The sequence below is a fragment of the Sapajus apella genome, unplaced genomic scaffold, assembly GCF_009761245.1.
Source record: "Sapajus apella isolate SASKATOON/1434 unplaced genomic scaffold, GSC_monkey_1.0 scaffold2, whole genome shotgun sequence".
Classification (NCBI taxonomy): Eukaryota; Metazoa; Chordata; class Mammalia; order Primates; family Cebidae; genus Sapajus; species Sapajus apella.
In genome coordinates, this window is record NW_022436942.1 from 14,225,421 (window position 1) to 14,247,715 (window position 22,295).

General features: G+C 37.4%; 1 protein-coding gene and 1 long non-coding RNA gene across 7 annotated transcripts in view; both read right to left on the reverse strand.

The window, feature by feature from the left end:
• The window catches only part of MON2 (MON2 homolog, regulator of endosome-to-Golgi trafficking), a 134,708-nt gene that overhangs the window by 81,871 nt on the left and 30,542 nt on the right, over window positions 1–22,295 (reverse strand). For all 6 annotated transcript variants that reach the window (XM_032288754.1, XM_032288735.1, XM_032288743.1 and 3 more), the window contains 6 exons: window positions 22,068–22,197; window positions 20,521–20,618; window positions 19,740–19,865; window positions 12,379–12,573; window positions 714–838; window positions 127–263 (listed from right to left, as the gene is read on the reverse strand). In XM_032288754.1, the coding sequence (XP_032144645.1) occupies window positions 127–263; window positions 714–838; window positions 12,379–12,573; window positions 19,740–19,865; window positions 20,521–20,618; window positions 22,068–22,197 (811 nt within the window). The remainder of the gene's footprint in view (window positions 1–126; window positions 264–713; window positions 839–12,378; window positions 12,574–19,739; window positions 19,866–20,520; window positions 20,619–22,067; window positions 22,198–22,295) is intronic.
• On the reverse strand, window positions 9,618–12,372 carry LOC116558713. The gene is made up of 2 exons (XR_004272136.1): window positions 12,168–12,372; window positions 9,618–10,050 (listed from the first exon to the last, which is right to left on the reverse strand). It is a non-coding gene; the product is annotated as an uncharacterized LOC116558713 (long non-coding RNA).

Genomic DNA, 22,295 nt, shown 5'->3' on the forward strand with positions numbered 1-22,295 from the left:
ACTATCAACATATTTAGGTAACCCAAATTTCTCTATCACAGGATTTCTATATAACATCCTCTCAGAACAGTCAATACTGTAACTTATGGCAGAATATATGAAACAGAATTATGAATATGTTTTTACCAGCTTGGTTGCTTGTAGCAGGATTTCCAGTAGCGGGGACAAGAAACAAGGACTGTATAAAAGATCCCAGTGCATTTACAATATCACGAAAAACCTTGGTAGAATGCTGTTTCATATCATAGGACTGACAAAATGATCTGTAAAATAATTTAAAATGTTTCTTAGAAAAACATTGGAGGGTATTAAAAATTTTAAACCTTTTCATAACAAGTGACATTACTATAAGTTACCATGCTATACTCAAAAACTCTTCATTACACTTGAGTGATTTTACTAATTTAGGACAAAGGTTCAGATTGAGGTCATGATTCTATAAATTATTTTGGCTATACTAAATTGGTAAATTCAGACTGAAGTCTATCACTCACCACATGTGTCTACCTCACAGTTCTTTTCCACATCTATACCCCCACCCCTCCTTATAGATCCTATTCTCCTCATTGATCCTATTTTCTTTGTTTAGAAATCACTAATACTGGGAATAAATACCAAAAGTGTTCCCACTAGTTTATTAACCTATTATAGGCTAGTTTACAAGTCAATAAACATTCACCTTTCTATCTAACAAACTATTGCAGAGGTTTTACCTTAGTAGTTGGGGCTGCACACAAAATCTGTGTATTGATTCCACTGCAACAGCTCGTAGCCACTGTGGTTTATCTGCATCCAGAAATTTCACCAGAAGTGACAGAAATATCTCACATTCAGTTACCTAGAAATATATGATTTTTTAATATTATTTCTTTGAATCAAATACAAGAATTATAGACTGTGTTCTTGTTCTTAACTTAATGCTATGGACAAACCAATAAAATCTTTTAGATTAGAAATCAAACTCTTAATGAGGAGTGGAGAAACAGAGAAAGGAAAAGTAGTTGTATATAGAAATGTTAACAGTAAAAATAATCACGGTATTTCTCTAAATATATTCCTGAAAATACTAGTAATATGCTAACACGGTTAATCCTTTAACCTTGCTCTTTTGAAAGCAGAGAATATCATCATGCTATCTCCATTTCTAAAAACTGCCAGATAGCATGTACCACATAAACTGTTGACAGGATGCATGTTCTACTCTTCAGAGCAGTTTTTCCATACTTTCTTTTGCTGCTAAGGAAACAAAGAGGCAAGCCAAAGGGTGCTTAGCATAAATTTTGTAGTAGAAAAATGAGGAACCTACAGCAGTTGATAGATGTAACTCTTAGAACAAGGCCTGTACTGCTGATTAATTATCATTACTGTTGTTGTTAATATAGAACATTTTCTCAGCAGGCTCTTTAAAAATAAATAATGTTCAAGGCACACTCAAAGCATTATTCATTGTATGTCTGATAGCTGAATGAATGAACAAACAAAAGCTAACCAGTTTATTCAAAGGTAAATGGACTGTTTTTGTTACTTACTAATTGATGACACAGCAAGACCTCTGGGAGGTAAAAATTAAGCTGACATAGTGATTACTAGGCCAAATTGATTCTTGCTAACAGGTGCAGCAAGTTACTGGATGTTTTAGCTGGGGTATCTCAAAATGAGTGAACCATAATGTGGGACAAGAAATTTAGGGAAATATAGTAGCCCTCAGGTTTTTAGCGCAAAGTCTTAGTATTTTCTGATGTCTTTCAGTATCTTTAACTGGATGCTTAAAAGCAGGACATAATCATAATGACACAGGAGGAATAAATAAAAATATTATCACTTAGACTACTAATGATTGGGAAGTATATGCAGAGGTTTAGCATTGCCCTAAACAAGTAAAGCTTAGTTTAAAAGAACCAGATCAGAACTCAGGTGGCTCAGCTTCTTTATCCAGCAATCTTGCAGATGAGGACAAGCGTGGTTGCCTTTTTTATAAATAAAGGGTGAAAATATCTACATCTTCCTGGGAAATCAAATGAGAAAAATGTAAGAAAAAACACCCCCTAAACATGATAAAGTGTCATGCAAATGAAGAGAGCTTTATTTTTTCCTAAACAAAGTGACCCCTCTTTAGAGAAAGAACTGAAAAAGAAAACCATGCTAGTGATTCATTGGACAACAGCTCTTTCTATTGGAGGGTTTTAATATTAGTAAGTCCTTCATCAAATGCAACATCAGCTTTAGAGTGTAAGTGGCATATAAGGTTCATCAGCTAAGCTTTGAGGCAAGAATATAAAGGATCTCAGAAGCATCAAGTATATCCCAGCCAAAGGAATAATACTTTCATAAAACTTGCCTTGAAAAGTATGTCATTTTTTTCTCTATGACACAATGATTATAATACAAACCAATCATTTATCAAATTATGCTGCAGTCACTAAAATGTTGTGATTTGAGCCTCTTTCCTGAAGTCTGGAACCTTGTTCTCCTTTTGTTTCTTCTTGTCAAGTATGAAAGTTTGAGCAGAGAACTAGTGTTGAGAGCACTGGGGCCTCAATGGACAAAACCTCCAGTCAATCTGTTAAGTCTTTCCCCCAAGAGGCTGCACTCAGAAGCAAACAGGTTTTCCGATTAGCATTTACGGTGTAAATCTCACTTTTGTGACCCAGATACTTCATGAACTTCACTATACCAACATGAAGGGTAATGAATGTTTTTGAACTAGTTTTGGTACTAGATTATCATCTAGATGTCAAGAGATATCTGATGGCTTAAGATGAATCAAAGTTACTAAGCAGACATTCTAATCTCAATAACACATAGAGTCTAATAAAGAATGCTGTACATAAGTGCTGGCTTGGGGGACAATGAAGAAAATCTGGTAGTACATTCATGCAGAAGTCCATTTTTTCAGGAGCTTGTCGGGATTAACAACCTTGGAGCTAATGGATTTGTTAGTGATAAGATCTTTTGTCTGTGAAGAAGTAGAAAATTAGTTTGGACAAGACAATTTAGCCTCATTCATTCCTTTCCAAAACCGGTTTAAGTCAAGGGCAGAAAAGAGATATGCTAGCCTCTTTTTTTGAGACAGAATTTCACCCTGTCACCCAGGCTGCAGTACACCGGCTCAATCCTGGCTCACTGCAACCTCCACCTCCTGGGTTCAAGTGATTCTCATCCCTCAGCCTCCTTGAGGGATTTATTTATTTTAGGTCCTGGTCTCTCTGTCTTGGATCCCCAAGTGTCACTCCCTCCCAGCATTCCCCTCCCACCACCCACCCCCAGTATCACCAGCTGAGGTGATTTCAGGGACCAACAGGGACACAAAGGGCTGAGTGATTGGAACGGTGGTGTGCTGCCAGAGATGGCAGACAGCCAGGGCATCCCCAGCACCTTTCTGCTCTGGAACGTTATGTTACCTGCCAGAGTGTTCTGAACGGTAGCACCCTCTCTCCCACATGGCTATTTATTAAATGACCACTTCCTCTTGCAAAAAAAAAAAAAAAAAATGAAAGCATATGTATGGAAACACCTGTATGCCCAGGCAAAAGTTTGCTGTAGGGACAGGACCCTCACGGAGAACCTCTGCTAGGGAAATGCAGAAGGGAAATGTGGGGTGAGAGCTCTCACACAGAGTCCCTACTGGAGCACCACCTAGTGGAACTGTGGGAAGAGGCCCACCATCCAGACCCCAGAATGACAGATTCACCAACAGCTTGCACCATGTGCCTGGAGGAGTCACAGACACTCAACAGCAGGCCATGAAAGAAGCCAGAAGTGAGGTTGTATCCTGCAAAGCCACAGGGGTGGAGCTGCCCATGACCATGGGAACCAACCTCTTGCATCAACATGATTTGGATGTAGGACATGGAGACGAAGGAGATTATTTTGGAGCATTAAGATTTGAATGCCCTGCTGGATCTTGGACTTACACGGGGCCTGCAGCCCCTTTGTTTTGGCCACTTTCTCCCACTTGGAATGGCTGTATTTACCCAATGGTTTTACCTCCACTGCATATAGGACGTAACTAACTTGCTTTTGATTTTACAGGCTCATAGACAGAAGAGACTTGCCTTCTCTCAGATGGGACCCTCTGGACTGTGCCCTTTTGAGTTAATGCTGAAATAATTTAAGACTTTGAGGACTGCTGAGAAGGCATGATTGGTTTTGAAATATGAGGACATGAGACTTGGGAGGCCAGGGGTGGAATGATATGATTTGGCTGTGTACCCACCCAAATCTCATCTTGAATTCCCATATGTTGTGGGAAGGACCTGGTGGGAGGTAATGAATCAAGGGAGGCAGATATTTCCCATGCTGTTCTCATGAGAGTGAAAAGTCTTATGAGATCTGACGGTTTTAAAAGGGGAGTTTCGGTCAGGTGTGGTGGTTCACGCCTGTAATCCCAAAACTTTGGGAGGCCAAGGCGGGCAGATCATGAGGTCAGGAAATTGAGACCATCCTGGCTAACAAGGTGAAAACTCGGCTCTACTAAAAATACAAAAAATTAGCCAGGCGTGGTAGTACGTGCCAGTAGTCCCACCTACTCAGGAGGTAAGAGAATCGCTTGAACCCAGGAGGCAGAGGTTGCAGTGAGCCAAGATTGTGCCACTGCACTACAGCCTGAGCGACAGAGCAAGACTCTGTCTCAAAAAAAAAAAAGCGGGGGCGGTTGGGATTTCCCTGCATAAACTCTCTTCTTGTCTGCCACCATGTGAGATGTGCCTTTCACCTTCTGCCATGATTGTGAGGCCTCCTCAACCACATGGAACTGTAAGTCCAAAAAACCTCTTTCTTTTGTGAATTGCCCAGTCTCGGATATGTCTTTATCAGCAGTGTGAAAACTAATACAATTCTGTTGACTGCTTTCTTTGAGGTGTGGAAGTTTTTAAGTCTGATGTAGTTCCATTTGTCTATTGTTGCTTTTGTTGCCTATGCTTTTAGTATCGTAGTCAAGAAATCACTGTGAAATCCAATGTCATAAACATTTTCCCATTTTCTTTTAGAAATTTTTTAGTTTTAGGTCTTATATTTAGTTCATGAATCCATTTTGAATTATTTTTTGTACATGGCATAAGGTAAGGGTCCAACCTCATTGTTTTCCATGTGGATATGCAGTTTTCACAGCATAATGGTTAAAGAGACTATCCTTTCTCCACTGAGTAGTCTTGGCATCCTTTTCAAAGATCACTTGACCATATACGTGCGAGTTTATTTTTGGGCTCTCTATTCTGTTCCATGGGTCTTTGTGTGTGTCTTTATGCCAGTACCACTTTATGCTATTATGATTACTGTAGCTTCCTAATATGTTTTGAAATCAGGGAGTGTGAGGCTTCCAACTCTGTTCTTTTATCTCAAGATAATTTCAGCAATTCGTGGTCCCTTGAGATTTGATATAAATTTTAGGATGGTTTCTTCTACTTCTACAAAAAGTGCTGTTGGAATTTTGATAGGAACTGCATTTAATTGATAGATCTCTTTGGATTGTATGAATATTTTAACAATTTTAAGTCTTTTAATCACGAACACTGGATGTCTTTCCATTTCTTTGTGTCTTTAATTTCTTTCAATAATGTTTTATAGTTTTCAGTGTATAGGTCTTTGGCCTGCTTGGTTAAGTTTACACCTAAGTATTTCATTCTTTTTGATAATTTACAATGAAATTGTTTTCTTAATTTCTTTCTGGAATTGTTCATTGTTAGCATACAGAGACATAACTGATTTCTGTGTGTTGATTTTTATCTTGCAAATTTTGCTATGTTTATTAATTCTTAGTTCTAACAGCTTTTCTAGTGTGGAATATTTAGGGTTTTCTACATATAACACTACATTTGCAAACAGAGATAATTTTACTTCTTCCTTTCCAATTTGGATACCTTTTATTTCTTTTTCATTCCTAATTACTCTGGCTAGCAGTTCCAGTACCATGTTTAATAGAAGTGGCAAGAGTAGGCAATTTTGCCTTGTTCCTGATCTTAGAGGGAAAGCTTTCAGGTTTTCACCACTGAGTGTGATATTAGTCATTGTCTCTTCATAAATGGCATCTATTGGGTTAAGGTAGTTTAGCTCTATTCCTAGTTTGTTGAGTGTTTTTATCTTGAAAGGATAAATTTTGCCAAATGTGTTTTCTGCATCAAGTGAGACGATCATGTGGTTTTTATCTTTCATTCTTTTAAGGTAGTGTATTATATTGACTGATTTTTGTATGCTGAAACATCCTTGCATTCCAGGGATAGACACCACTTGGTCATGGTGTAGAATCCTTTTAATATGCTGTTGAATTCAGTTTCCTTGTACTTTCTTGAAAAATTTTTTATCAGTATTTATTAGGGATCTTGATCTGTTTTCTTTCCTTGCAGTATCTGTGTCTGGCTTTGGTATTAATGCTGGCCTCATAAAACAAGTTTGGAAGTGTTCTCTCCTTTTCAATTCTTTGGAGTTTGTTAATTGTTCTTTCAATGTTTGGTAGAATTTTTCAGTGAAGCCATCTGTTCTTGGTCTTTTCTTTGTTGAAAGGTTTTTGAGTATTAATTCAATCTCCATACTAGTTATAGGTCTGTTTAATTTTTTTTCTTGTGATTCAGTTTCAGTAGTGTTAGACACAAAAAGAAGTTCCTCTTCAAAGGGTTTAGTTTATTTGGTTCTCTTGTTCTTTGTTCCCCACTTCCAAGACAGGACTTCCTTATCCTTTCTGCCTCCCTGCCCTAGTATCAGTAAACAACTTTCCTGCTGGTCCTACTCTACAGAGCCCACATCTACTACTCACTCCGTAAATTGACCCTCCTGCCACAACTGCTCTTCCCACCACAATGCGTCTTCCCGCCAAAACTGCCCTTCCTTCCTCATCCTGCACACTCCTGTGCTCTTCAAGTTAGCCAGTCAGGTTCAGCTTAAATTGTGTGGTCAACTCCAGCCAATGGAGACAGAACACAGTAGCAAGGACAAACTGCATTAGAAACAAAAACCTCTTCCCTTCTTTGTTCAGTGTGCTCTCATGGCGATCAGCCCTGCGAGCAGTACCCTTCTGCAGAAGCAAATTTGCCTTGCTAAAAAATCCTTTACTGGAGTACTCATTTTCTTTGCGATTCTGAACTTTTACTCCCAACAATTTGGGAGCTTGCCCAGGATTCCCATTCTCCTTTGGGAGGGGCCAGCGATCACCTATTAGGAGAAGACGCGTCCTGCTGCCTCATTGCAGTGGTCTCACCAACAGGAGATCAGGTTCCACCTGGAGTGATGAATAAACCCAGACTCTCAGCAACATGGGTGGAAAGGATCCTTACATACTGCGGTGACCAGGCAACTCTGTGCACAAACCAAGGTACAAAATGTCACAGGGGCAACAAAATATTTTCTTGGTGGTCAGGGTATCTTGGAGGTTGACAGTGTGTGAGCGAGACACGCAATCTGAGGGCAAGAAATCTCTAATACAAGGAATTCAGCCTCATACCAAACCTCCAAGATAGGAAAAGCAAAAAGTCTCCAGTAAGGGGAGTTGAGCCTTTAGGAAAGGGGAAGGCAAGAAATCTCTAATACGAGGGGTTGAGTCTGACCAGCACTCAGGATGGGAAATGTACAAGTAAGGCAAGGAATGAGAAGGATAAAACTAATAGCAATAATATTCCCCCAATAGTCCCCTAGGTCTCATATTAAAATATTAGAAGGGTAATGAGAGAACTAAATACACACACACACACACACAAGTAAAATATTATTTCATTTGGACTCAAAAAACAATCCTCAAACCCTCAGTTTTCTGGTCAAAGTTTGGGGTCAAATGAGGGTTGGATTTGTCAGCTTTTAATAAAATATGTTAATGACAAGAGTCCTGTCTCCCAGGAGAAAATAGATTATGCCCTGTGCCATTGGCAAGGGTCTGTCCTCCTTTACCCCCTAACGACTGCAGGAAGTAAGCCAAAAGCCAACTCCTTTAAGATGAATAAAGTCCCTACCCCTGAACAGTCCACCAATACATGGGACCCCCTAGACCACCTTCCCCTGCCTAACACCCCTGACCCTAACTTCCCTCCCCCTCAAGCCGAGACAGTCTGCCTGCGCTGCAGAGCCTGTCAGAGCTTCACAAAGAGTGTGAAGGGAACCACCCCTCTGCTAGGAAACTCCCACCCCAGAGGAAGGCATCCACAGTTTCCAGTGTTACTCAGGTAAAAGTTGTTAAGAACGCTTACAAATGTGGCTCTGGCATGCAGAGAGCAGAAGACAGCAAGAGCATAAAGACACACCAGACACAGCCTGGCATCCAGAGATGCCAGGGACATCTGGCAGAGAACAAGGGACAAAGCCCGGTATAGACTTTGGTATAGAAAAGAACTCGTTAACTGGTGAAGAAACTGTTTATTTATAAATGTGTACAGTTTTGTTTTCTTGTAATAGAGACATCATAGGGTTATTTCATACCAATTGCAACGTTTTCATTGTTTTTGTTTTCTTTTTTTACTATCAAAGATATACAGATTACTGTTAAATTACAGTCTTTTTTTTTTTTTTTTTTTTTTTGAGACAGAGTCTCACTTTCTCACCCAGGCTGGAGTGCAGTGGTGCGATCTCGGCTCGCTGCAACCTCCACCTCCTGGGTTCAAGCAATTCTCTTGCCTCAGCCTCCCAAGTAGCTGGGGTTACAGGTGCCCGTCACCACACCTGGCTGATTTTTTGTATTTTCAGTAGAGACGGGGTTTCACCATCTTGGCCAGGCTGGTCTTCAACTCCTAACCTCGTGATCCACCCACCTCGGCCTCCAAAAGTGCTGGGATTACAGGTGTAAGCCACCGCACCCGGCCTCCCACAGTCCTTTTTTTAAAGATATTTTCTTAAATTATTTAAAACGTACAAGTCTAGTATTTTTAATCAAACAAAATATTTATAAAATGGGTTTTCTCTTAATTCTAAATTCATCATGAGTTTCTAATACCAACTGTAATATTTAGAGTATTCACCAAAACTTAGAATTTTACAAATACTAGAATTCTACCAGTGTTTCTTTAATAAACCTTACATAAAAAATTAAAATTTTAACAATGGCACTCAAAAATCTACATAAAATGTATATTTGGAGTATTTCAAAATTCACACTAAACCATAACTTCCTTAGGAAAAAAAACTATAAGCCTAAGTATGGTTTAATGTTAAGAACTAAAATGCTTTATATTAGTTTTTCACTGTACGTTATGAGCTTAAAAGAAAGAGAAAAAAAGCAGTTTTGTCTTTAAGTAAAATGTCTGCTTGTGCCAGACATTTCACAAGTATGAAAGAAAATAAGAAAAACTCAACTTAACGGCATATAATAAGTTGTACAAAGCTCAAAAGAAGGTGGGCTTATTTGCCTTGGTCTGCAATACCTGCGAATAATGAGTTTAACAAGAAACAATAAAATGTGTTAAAAATTTGACCATATTACAGCAATTTAGTAAATTTATTCATAAGATAAAAACAACTGCTAAATCTTTTATTACAAAATCTTTCTTTTAAAAGCTGAGGGAATAACTTCACAGATCAAATAGCCAAACTAATTGCCGTTTCCTCTGAAACACCAGTTTTTCACCTAACCCCTCATCTTCCTCCCCTTACTACAATCCTCATTTGCTCTTCTGCAGAAAAGAAAAAATTCATAGGAGTCAGAAAAAAAAAAAAAAAACCCAAAAGAAAAAGGGAAGTTACCAAAGAAAAATGTTTATCTAAACTCCTCAAGAGGGAGGTCTTGTCTCAACTATATCAGGAAACCCACTGGGGACCCCATGCTATGTGTAATACAGTTCTCAAAGTCTATTGGTGTATAAAACTTTATACCTTAGCCAAACAAGTTACAGATAGTTACTTAATATGTAAAAAAACTAGTAAACAAACCCTAAAAGAAAAAAATCACCCTTGACAGGAAGGGATCCATGACTAAAACCATTCCCAAATATTCAAATTAACTATACTAAATTGCCCCAATTAGTCTCCTGAGATACTTGTAAATAATAGGAGACCACTTTCCCCACTGGGTAGAGGCTATCTCCTTCTCAAATTCAACTGCCAGTAATGTAGTTAAAAGATTAATCAAAAACATCATACCTAAGTTTAGACTAATAAAAAACATTAATTCATACAATGAAACCCATTTCACTGCACGTCATTAAAAAGCCCAAGTGCTAGACATAAAATGGAAATATCATATTCCTTGACATCCACCTTCCTCAGGAAGTGTAAAAAAAATAAACCAAACTCTGAAAGGTCACCTAACCAAATTAGTCTTAAAGACTCGGTTCCCTAGACTAAATGTCTCCCCATTGCCTTGATAAAAATCAGAACCATGCGTCAAAAAGATATCAACTTATCCCTCTATAAAATGCTATATGGATTACCTTATTTATATTCCAATACTGACATTCCTACATTTAAAACAAAGGATCGGTTACTCAAAAATTATATGCTTGGTGTATCTTCTACTTTCTCTTCCCTTAAACCAAAGGTCTCCAAGCACAGGTGCCACCCCTGGAATTCCCAACATCAACATCAGCCTAAAAAATCACATCCTCATCAAAGGGTGAAAAAAAGAAAAACTCAAACCAGCTTGGAAAAAAACCCACCTGGTACTCCTAACTACTGAGAAAATAAACTCATCATACCCAGTAACAAGGGCAAACTACAATAAAAGTAAAAACCTCTTCCCTTCTTTTTTCAGTGTCTTCCCGTGGCGACCAGCCCTGCAAGCAGCACTCTTCTGCAGAAGCATATTTGCCTTACTAAAAAATCCTTTACTTGAGTACTCTTTTTTTCTTTGTAACTCCAAGCTTTTATTCCCAACAAGTAGGTTGTATGTTTCAAGGAATTTATTCATTTCTTCTAGGTTATTCTATTTGTTGGCACATAATTCTTCCCAGTAGTCTTTTATGATTCTTTTTGATTTCTTATTTCTGTGGCATCAGTTATAATGTCTCCGCTTTCATTTCTGATTTTAGTTGAGTATTCTCTTTTAGTCTAGCTAACAGTTTCATTTTCTTAATCTTTTCAAAAAAACAACTCTTATTTTCATTGATTCTCTCTACTGCTTTTCTATTCTCCATTTGGTTTATTTATATGGTATTCTTTATTGTTTCCTTCCTTCTCCTAACTAGTATATTGCTTAATTTCCATACATTTGTGACTTTTCTCATTTTGCTTCCACCATTGATTTCTGGTTGCATTCCATTATCGTCACAGAAAATACTTGGTATGATTACAATCTTCTTTAATTTGTTGAGACTTGTTTTATGGCCTAACATGTGCTCTATCCTTGAGAATAATCTACATGCACTTGAAAAGAATGTGTATTCTGCTGATGTTAGGTGGAGTGTTCTGTATATGTCTGTTGGATCCAACTGCTCTACAGTGTTCTTCGAGTCTTTTGTTTCCTGATTACTCCTATGTCTGGTTGTTCTACCTTTATTGGAAGTGGAGTATTAAAGTCTCCTACGATTATTATATTGTCTATTTTTGTTAATTTAAAATAAGAATATAGGGTTGGGTGCAGTGGCTCATGCTTCTAATCCCAGCACTTTGGAAGGCCAAGGTAGGAGGATCACCTGAGGTCAGGGGTTCGAGACCAACCTGACCAATATGGTGAAACACTGTCTCTACTAAAAATACAAAAATTATGCACCTGTAGTCCTAGCTACTCAGGAGGCTGAGACAGGAGAATTGCTTGAACCCAGAGGGTGGAGGGTGCAGTAAGCTGAGATTGTGCCACTGCACTCCAGCCTGAGTGACAAAGCAAGACTCCATCTCAAAAAATAATAATAAATAAAATAAGAGTATAAATGTGAAAAAATTACACAATGCTGAATTTGACTTAACACAAAATTTAAAAAACATAGTGCATTATTTTTTCTGAGAAACAGTATGTGAATGTTTAAAACTAAAGCATTACATAAATAGAATTATCAGGAATATCACAACATAATAGGCATTCATTAACTTATGCAAAATAGATGAAATATTGGACTGTATGTCAGAAGAATTGGTTTCTAATCCTAGATTTGACCAAATCTTTAATGTCTTTGGTTTAATCTGTTAGGACATACAAAATAGTATAAATGAAAGCAGCATAAACTGAAGGGACTATAATGTTAATAATTCTTCAAATGAGATACAGATAATTAGTTAAGAAGCTGAGTTCCTAAACCACAATTCCTATGCTGCCTTCAGATGACAGGCTATGACTCTGCTTCACACATTATGAATACTACATAAACATTCAAGAAAGGACAGAATGAACCTTCAGAGTACCTGGAATTCATGTAGGTACTCAAAAAAAAATTCTGTTGAACTGAATTGAAAAACTAAATGCACAATAACAGACCACTTTTTAAAAGGCACAATATGCTACTATATACACAAACACATAAGGAAATTAGCACTTACCAAAAGACTGTAAAATTGCTTAATCAGAACAGATACTACTCTCAGCAAACGCATGCAGATGGGAAAATACGGTTTTTCAACTGGTGCTGGAGAGGATGAGGTGCTGGAACCTTGTCTGAACTTTATATTTGGAGAAAAGAGCTTTATCACAAGGGGACATACCCTTTCTTTGAGGAGGAAACTAAATTCTTGATGCTATTTGCAAGGAAAAAAGAAAGAAAAAAGATTAACTTTATACTTCTCACTAGGAAATAAGACTTCCTAATTATCAGTATTAATAATTTAGCTTTATAGAAGTTCATATATTTTATAGTTTACACACAACTTTGAAATTCCCATTGCACTGAGAGAGTCTAAAATCAGAATAGTCATCAGAGCCCAGCATGGTGGCTCATACCTGTAATCTTAGCATTTTGGGAGCCCAAGGTGGGAGGACGGCTTGAGCCTGGGAGTTCAAGATCAGCCTGAGCAACATAGTGAGACCCCATGTCTATAAAACTACAAAAAAAAATTTAAAAATTTGTTGGGTGTGGTGGCACACACCAATAGTCCCAGCTATTTGTGAGGCTGAGGTGGAAGGATTACTTGAACCCAGGGGGTCAAGGCTGCAGTAAGCCGTGATCATGCCACTGCCTTCCAGTCTGGGTAACAGAGCAAGATGCTATCTCAAAATGATAATAATAATAATCATCATCATCAGTATTTCAAGAAGCTTTTAAAAGAATATAACTTCAAAAGGAACATTTAATGATAACATAATTCAGTAATCGGTGATTACTGGAAATTTAATTTAGTTGGACACTGGTAATTAAAAACATAAACAACAGAGGAAAGAAAACAAAGCCAGGCATGGTGGCCCAGGCCTGGAATCTCGGCACTTTCGAAGGCTGAGGTGGGAGGATTGCTGGCACCCAGGAGCTCAAGACCAGCCTGAGCAACACAGGGAGACCCTGTCTCAACAACAACAACAACAAAAATTAGCTGGACGTGGTGGCACTGTCTGCAGTCCCAGCTACTTGGGTGGCTGCGGTGGGAGGATCACTTGAGCCCAGGGAGGCTGAGGCTGCAGTGAGAGATCACATCACTGTACTCCAACCTGGGCAATGGAGTGGGAACCTATCCCACAAAAAAAAAAAAAAGAAAAAAAAAAGAAGAAAAAGAAAACAGGCTATACAAATTCAAGCAGATAAAAAATTTAAAATAAGCTGAGGAGGGAAAATTTACTAATAAAGTATAAGTTATAGAATTCATTGATTTCATTTTGCAAAGAACAATTTTATTCATGTAGAGATTTAATAATTAACTTAAAATTTTGTTCTGCTTGGACTGCTTGAACAGAATATCAGCTGATAAAACATGCAATGACAAACAAGCATAACTATTTTACAAGTCAGGGAAGGGAATCTTGCAAATAATTCTTAAATTTTACTTATAGTTATGATATGCTACAAAGAAAGCATTCCTTAACCTGTTAATTCCCTGCCTGTATTAGCCAAGAATAATCCCACTTCACTGACAATGTAAGGCCTACTCTGTATTTAATGACAAGCCTCAATATATTTTATTTTGTTGTGGTCATCCAAATTTCATGGAAGTTATAAACAAAGAGAAAATCATAAAACCATTTGACCTAATCTTTTAATTTTACAGAGAAGGAAAATAAAGCATCGAGCAGATTGTTTGGTCAGATCACAAAATTTTTTAAATGATTTATTTATTTATTTACTCTTTGAGACAGAGTTGCACTTTGTTGCCCAGGCTGGAGTGTAGTGGCACGATCTCGGCTTACTGCAACCTCCGCCTCAGGGGTTCAAACAATTCTCCTGCCTCAGTCTCCCAAGTAGCTGAAATTACAGGTGTGCACCATCATGCTGGCTAATTTTTGTGTTTTTAATAGAGACAGGTTTTCATCATGCTGGCCAGGCTGGTCTTGAACTCCTGACCTCAGGTAATCTGCCCATCTCAGCCTCCCAAAGTGCTGGAATTACAGGTGTGAGCTACTGTGCCCGGCCTAAATATATCTTTAAAAAAAAGGCAGAAAAAAAAGTCATTCAAGAAAGAAAATCTGAAAACAGATAAATAAAAAGATAAAAGTCTTGCCTAATCTCACCTCCCGGAGATAAGTGGGCTAGTTGTTAACTTCCATATGTATACTCTTCCAGAGTTTTATAAATATCTTAATATACTTTTTCATTCTTTCCCCCAAAATGAGATCTTAAGAGCTAAATGATTTCAAGTTATACTCTCACATCTACAGTTAGTTTCTTTGACTGCCAAAATGAAAAGTCCACTTTCACGTTTTACAAAAATAATTATTTTGTATATTAGTTAATGTATAAACATACCAGCAATTTTTAAAAGTTTTATCTGGCCGGGTGCAGTGGCTCATGCCTGTAGTCCCAGCACTTTGGGAGGCAGAGGTGGGTGGATCATGAAATCTGGAGTTTAAGACCAGCCTGACCAAAATGGTGAAACCCTGTCTCTACTAAAAATACAAAAAAATTAGCCAGATGTGGTGGCAGGCGCCTGTAATCCCAGCTACTCAGGAGGCTGAGGCAGGAGAATTGCTTGACCCTGGGAGGCTGAGGTTGCAGTGAGCTGAGATCATGCCATGGCACTCTAGCCTGGGCAACAGAGCAACACTCCATCTCAAAATTAAAAAAAAAAAGTTTTATCAATTCACTGTTTCCTTCTCACTACTCAATTCACTACAGTCGGGTTTCCTCAGTCACTACCACCAACCAACCCAATTTTACTTCTCCACTTCTCATTATGCTCATCATGATCTCTGAGGCTAAAAGCAAACACGTTCCAGCCTTTCCAGTCTGCATCTTACTAGATCTCTTTGTTTTTGTTTTGTTTTGTTCTGTTTTTGAAACAGGATCTTGCTCTGTCACCCAGGCTGGAATGCAGTGGTATGATCGTGGCTCACTGTAGCCTCGTCTTCCTGAGATCAAGCAATCCTCCAACCTCTCAGCCTCCCAAGTAGCTGAGACTACAGGCATGTGCCACCAAGCCCAGCTGATTTTTTTTTTTTAATTTCTAAGAGATGAGATCTCACTATGCTGCCCAGGCTGGTCTTGAACTCCTGAGCTCAAGCTCTGCCCACCTCAGCCTCCCAGAGTGCTAAGATTACAGGCATGAGCCACTGCATCTGGCCTACCAGATCTCTGTGAACCACCTGATATAACTGATTACTTGCTTCACCTTAAAACCTTCTTTGTTTTATCTTTTATTATGTCAGACTCTCTTAGATTTGTTCTTGCCTTCTGGCCTTGTGTTCTCAATCTCTTGTATGTGCTCAACCTCAACCATTTAATGCTGAGGTTCCTCAGAGGTCCAGAGTACAATGCCCTTGCTTTGTACTCTAGGTTCTCACCAAAGACAATCTCATTCACTCCCATATCTTCAATTAGCCAGGAACATTTAAAGTTATAATTTTAGCCCCAAACCTTGAGATGCATAAGTCCAACTAACATTTTGCATGTCACACAGATGCCTCAAAATTAGTACATATGAAACTGAATAATGTATCCTCTGTAACAAAAATTCTGCCCATGCAGTACTCCATCTTAGCAAAAAGTTCGCTGTTCAAGCCAGAAAGCTAGAAGTCATCTTTCAGACTGCCTTTTTCATCTTCCACTACAACACTTCATCGGGGCAAAGGCAAGGCTTCATTCCCCTTAAAGCTTATTTTTCTAGAAAAGAAGACATCCTTTCTCAGGGTTGCTGCTCTTCAAATTCCTTCTGTGTGGAGTATTGTTTTCCTATTCTCACCATATCTCCTAACTACCTGTCATCTTCCATTTACAAGCTTGAGTTTCATATCCTTGATTTATCACCAACTCTTCACCAGGTTTGGTCCCGTTATTTATTTCCATAACACTTTTAATACGTTTCCTTCACAGCACTCATCACATCTTATCAATTCAGTTAAAATCTGTCTCCCCATTAGAATTGTAAGTGCCACAGGGCAAGGATTTTATCAGTCTTATTTAACTTCTGTATACTTGGCATAAAACATCAGCGACTGGTAAATTTTGATCGCATATGTGAATGGTGAGCTAAAAAAACAAACAAATATTTATCTCTGGAAGAAAATTATGCAGGATAAAATTCTAGGATCTCACAAAGAAGAATCCTTCCCCTTCCATGCTTTATAGCAGGAGGAATAAAGTAGGAATATTTAAGTACAATAAATCTGTAAAAACAGTTTCAAATCTTTTCCTATAAAGTCAGAAAATACAACTCAAACATAAAAATTTTAAATTAAATTCATTAAACAATTCATTCATTCAAATACTTATCAAACATTTGCCATATGCCAGGCACTATTACTAAGGCACCTATACAACAGTATACTAAGTCCTTGTCTCACACAGTTTATCTTCCTGTAGGGAAAGAGAGAAAGTAAAATAACACACAACATGTAATAATATATATTACATATATATGTGTGTGTGTGTGTGTGTGTGTGTGTGTGTGTGAGAGAGAGAGAGAGAGAGAGAGAGAGAGAGAGAGAGAGAGAGAGAGAGACAGAGAGAGAGAAAGAGAGAGAGGCAGGAAGTGATAAATGCTACAAAGAAAAATAAGGCGGGAGAAGACAGATAATGGATAATGGTGCTGGTAGGAAAAAAGGTTGCCATTTTACACAATGTGGTTGGGGAAGATATGTCTGATAAGTTGACCACTGAGCAAAGTCCTCAAAAAAGTAAGACAGGAAGCCATACGAGGAAAAAACTTTCCAGGCCCAGTGAACGTTAAGTACCATGGCCCTGGGGCAGGAGTCTGTTTGAGGCACTTAAGAAACAAGGATAGTGTGGCCAAAGGGTGAGGGCAAAGAGAAGAGAGGAAAGAAACAAGATCAAGGAATATTGGGGACTAAATCATGAAAAGTCCCAGAGAACATAAGGACACTTCATCTTTTAGTCTGATAAGGAGGACATCAACTGAAGCAATTTACAAGAGACTGAAAAGATCTGACTTATTTTAAAAGACCATTCTGGATGTTGTGTCACCAACAACTACAATAAGCAGTACCAATATTAATATACATGCAAGCAGACCAGTTAGGAAGCCAATATAATAATTCAAGTAAGAGGTGATGGTAGCTTAGACTAAAATAATTGTAGAAGTGGTAAGAAGTGATTGGACCCTGAATATATTTTGAAGGTGATGATTGGGATGCAATGTGTGAATAAAAATGAAGAGATAAGGAGAGAAACTAATTTGGATCAACATGAGTTCCAATCCCAACTCCATCACTTATAAATCATGAAACTGTGGACAAATTATTTAACCCTCTGGATGTTGTAGTTTTCTCACGTATAAACAGTGATAACTGGTATATCTCAGGCATTTGGAAAGATAAAAGAGAATATAATATGTAAGGAATCTGGCCACATAGCACGTAGAAAGCAGTCAAGAAATAAGACCTATTATGACTATTATTTATACAAGAGTGTTAGACAAGTTACATCGAAACACTGCTTATCCTAGTAAACTACAAGAAAGGTAATCATCAGTATACACTGTTTATCAAAAGCATTTAACAACTGCCTAATGTATACCAAAAATTATGAGCCATATAAAAATAATTTCAGCTCCAAATCCTGGCCTAAAAGAACTTATACTACTGTAGCACTTGATTCACTCATTTTGTACATAAGAGCAAAGGCTAAAATGGATTACTTAGGAAGGCAGCATCATAGGGCAAGGAGCTAAATAAGTAGTTAAAAAACCTAAATTACAGTTCAAGAACTGCTAATAACTAAGGGACCCTGTCACTGACTTGATTTTGGACTTTTGTTGTTTTCCATTTAAGTTATCTGAAAACACATAATTATATATATTATAAGCAAGTAAAAATCAGTAATTTCTTTAGGCTTTTAAATAAATAGCTCACATACCATATTTCCTTCAGAGACCCATACACTGGGAAATACCTATTAATAGACTGTCTCTAGAGTTTCTATTGTTAAAATTCTAAAATGCTAAGGCACTTAAAAAAAAAAGTGACGTAACACTAAACTGTTACATGTCTAAAGTTTGAGGCTACAATTCTCCACAACTTTCCTGCTTTTTTTTTTTTAAGAAATGGGGTCTCACTCTCTCACCCAGGCTGGAGGGTAGTGGCATCAACACAGCTCACTGCATCCTTGACCTGCTGGGCTCAAGCGATTCTCCTGCCTCAGTCTCCTGAGCAGCAGGGACTACAGAAACCCAGCACCACATCTAGTTTTTTTTTTTTTTTTTTTTTTTTTTTTGAGACAGTTTTGTTGCTCAGGCTGGAGTGCAATAGCGTGATCTTAGCTCACCGCAACCTCTGCCTCCTGGGTTCAAGAGATTCTCCTGCTTCAGCCTCCCGAGTAGCTGGGATTACAGGCATGCACCACCATGCCCAGCTAATTTTGTATTTTTAGTAGAGACGGAGTTTCTCCATGTTGGTCAGGCTGGTCTCAAACTCCCGACAGGTGATCCACCCACCTTAGCCTCCCAAAGTGCTGGGATTTCAGGCGTGAGCCCCCACATCCAGACTTTGCCTTTTTATTTTGTTTTTTGAGATGAAGTCTCGCTCTGTCGCTCAGGCAGGAGTGCAGTGGTATAATCTTGGCTCACTGTAACCTCTGCCTCCTGGGTTCAAGTGATTCTCCTCCCTCAGTTTCCTGAGTAGCTAGGACTAGAGGCATGTACCACCATGCCCAGCTAATTTTTTTGTATTTTTAGGAGAGACAGGGTTTCACCCTGTTAGCCAGGATGGTCTCAATATCCTGACCTTGTGATCTGCCTGCCTCAGCCTCCCAAAGTGCTGGGATTACAGGTGTGTTTTTTTGTTTTTCTTGAGACAGTCTCGCTCTGTCACCCAGGGTAGGGTGCAGTGTCGCTGTCTCAGCTCTCTGCAACCTCCACCTCTCAAAGCAATTCTCCTGCCTCAGCCTCCCGAGTAGATGGACTACAGGCACTCACCACCATACCAGGCTAATTTTTTTATTTTTGGTAGAGATGGGGTTTCACCATATTGGCCAGGTGCGTCTCAAACTCTGGACCTTGTGATCCACCTGCCTCAGCCTCCCAAAGTGCTGGGATTACAGGCGAGAGCTACTGTGCCCGGACTTTTTATTTTATTTTCTATATTGATGGTGTCTCACTACATTGCCTAGGCTGGTCTTGAACTCCTGGGCTCAAGCAATCTTCCTATCTCAGCCTCTTAAAGTGTTGGGATTACAGGTGTGAGATACTGAGTCTAGTTTCTTTGCAACTTTTAATGTGGAAAAAAAAATACACATTGCTTTCATTAAAAATAAAAATATCTATGAAACAATTAAGATTAACTTTGTCACAAGATACTATAAATGGCTTACTTGTAAAAAGACCTGTGGAAAATCATTCAGGACTGACTCAAGTAATTCAAGGCCAAACGTCCGAGTCATTTCTGTCATGCCCACTAGCCAATAAGGAGCATCAGCATTAACCAACTGACAAAGGTCCTGGGAAAATAAATCCAACAATTTAATGTGCTAGAATTAAGTGTGCTTTTCAAAACTCACAGTTCGTAAATCTTTAAAAAGAAAAAACCTCTCTTCTTATATAACACGTTTTTCCTCTTAGAAACTAAGCACTGGTAATTCCAATTTTGCCAAATTGTATAATTGATAGATTATATAAGTAAATTTATAAAGAATCATATAACTACTGACAATACACAGAGACAGTAAATGAAAAAAAATAAGCTTTTAATCCAAAGTAATATTTTCAGTACAAATTAATCGTTTTACCTAAAATTATTCATGACAAGCAATGAAAAAATCAGTTTTCTATGTATCAAATTATATTACACAGGCCAAATTTATTACTTAAATTTTCCTTGTTTAAAGAAACTTTCTTTGTGTGTGATTAGTTCTAATATATCTGTTTTCCAGTTTTGGGTTTAATTCATTTTATTTTCTTAAGGTGAGTCATACTGCTTAATCATGTTAATCAGCTATAAATATACAAGTTGTGCTTTAGAACTATTTTAATACAACCTTTGACATAGTTTCAAAAAAAAACTGACATTAAAAAAATTCAACACAAAATCCCAAAATCAAAAATTCACACAAAACTATATTTTAAAATAAAAATTACTTTTATCAACTAAAATACCTGGAAAAGCATATATGCATCTTTAGCACAAGGTTTGAGAGTACTGACAGATCTTCTGTTACTATTTCCTTGTACCAGTACTGGTTGTTCTACAATATCTGCAATCAAAACAGGATGGGTTTTAGGAGCTCATAATGGCCTTTAGTAAATTATATATTCTGTTTAAAAGATACGTTTAAAATAAATTTGTTAATATAATCATAAATTGTAATTATAATTTCAGAATTAAAATTTCTAATTTTAATTATAACATATGCCTCCAAAACAAAAAAAATGTGGAACTATTTTTACACCAAATATCACAAAAATTACACTTTGCTAACTTACATTCACTCTAATAAGCTGGGTATCTGTGTCCATACATTTGGCTTCCCAGCCTCCCTTTTTTCAGCCCCTTTTATTTCATGGATTTAAAATTCACGTGATCTTTAAATGTGCTTTTAAATCTCAAACAAACATATAAACTTTTACCATATGGTTAACTCCTCTACCATTTCACTATCTTCAAGAGAATTACTGCTTGATCTGCTACTATTACCGTTATCAGTTACAGATATTCAACAGCTAAGAATCAGCTAGGCTGGTGTTTCCCAGCTCAGCATTTCTTTAACTAATAGTAAAAAATACCATTCTCTGCAAGTTATGACAGTCTGTTTTGAATAAATATTGACTTAATGACTACTTGAAAAGAAAGAAGTTCTAAGTATTTCTACCTTGCTATAAAGTATTAAATGGCATATTAGCCTTAGAGACATACAACTAAAGCTACCAATCCAGGAATTTTATTGAGGTTATGAATGTATAAAACATTCAAACTGGGGAATTGCCCTGTGTTATTACAATATGACTTTTAATATTTTAACCAAATGGGAGACATTATAAGATTAATTCATTAACATTTCAAACTATTATAATTCTACCTGCATTTTTCTCCAAGAAAAATTAAAGAAAAAACAATATAACAAAATGGAAATATTCTAATAAAGGTATTTGATAAAAATATTTTAAAATTATTTTTTATATTATTTAAATGTTCTTAACATATGTTAGCAGACACAGACAAAAAAGTATGAGAGAAGCCCACTCTTGGAAATTTATCCTAAAGGAATAATTCAAAATGATATGTAGGAAACCACCCAAAACAGTTATAAAATACTAAACAGAATGCAAGTGTCCACTAGGAGACTAGTTCAGTTAAATCAAAGAATTAGAGAATTTTAATGCAATCATTAAAATTTAAATTATGAGGATGAAGCAATAACATGAAGAATTCATAGAATGCAACGTTTGGTTAAAAAATACACATAATGCAATACTTGGTTTAAAATGTGAAATTACCATATTTAACACAAAATTATGCATATACTAGAAATAAACATGGAAAACAAAGAGCCTATTCCTTAGAGTGATCAAATTGTGAAGAATTTATTTTTTAAGTTGCCATTATTGACATAATAATGTTGATCATTTCAGCAAAGGCTGAAAGCTAATAAAAATGAAATAATGCAAGAACTACCCACAAAGTAAAACAACTTTCAGCACTTTACCTCTGTGTCGTTCATCTTCAGCAACCATCCTCTCAAAAACAACAGTAACAACTTGTCGCACTGTAGCAGCAGCTGTATTATTTGTGATATTATCTTTTGTGAAATGTAGTCGAAAACAAAGAACAATTGCCTGAAAACACAATTTTCATTTGGTGTGAAATAAGACTGAAGAGCAAGGCCATTATCTTTATTTTATCAGATGTAACCACAAATTGAATAATTTATGTT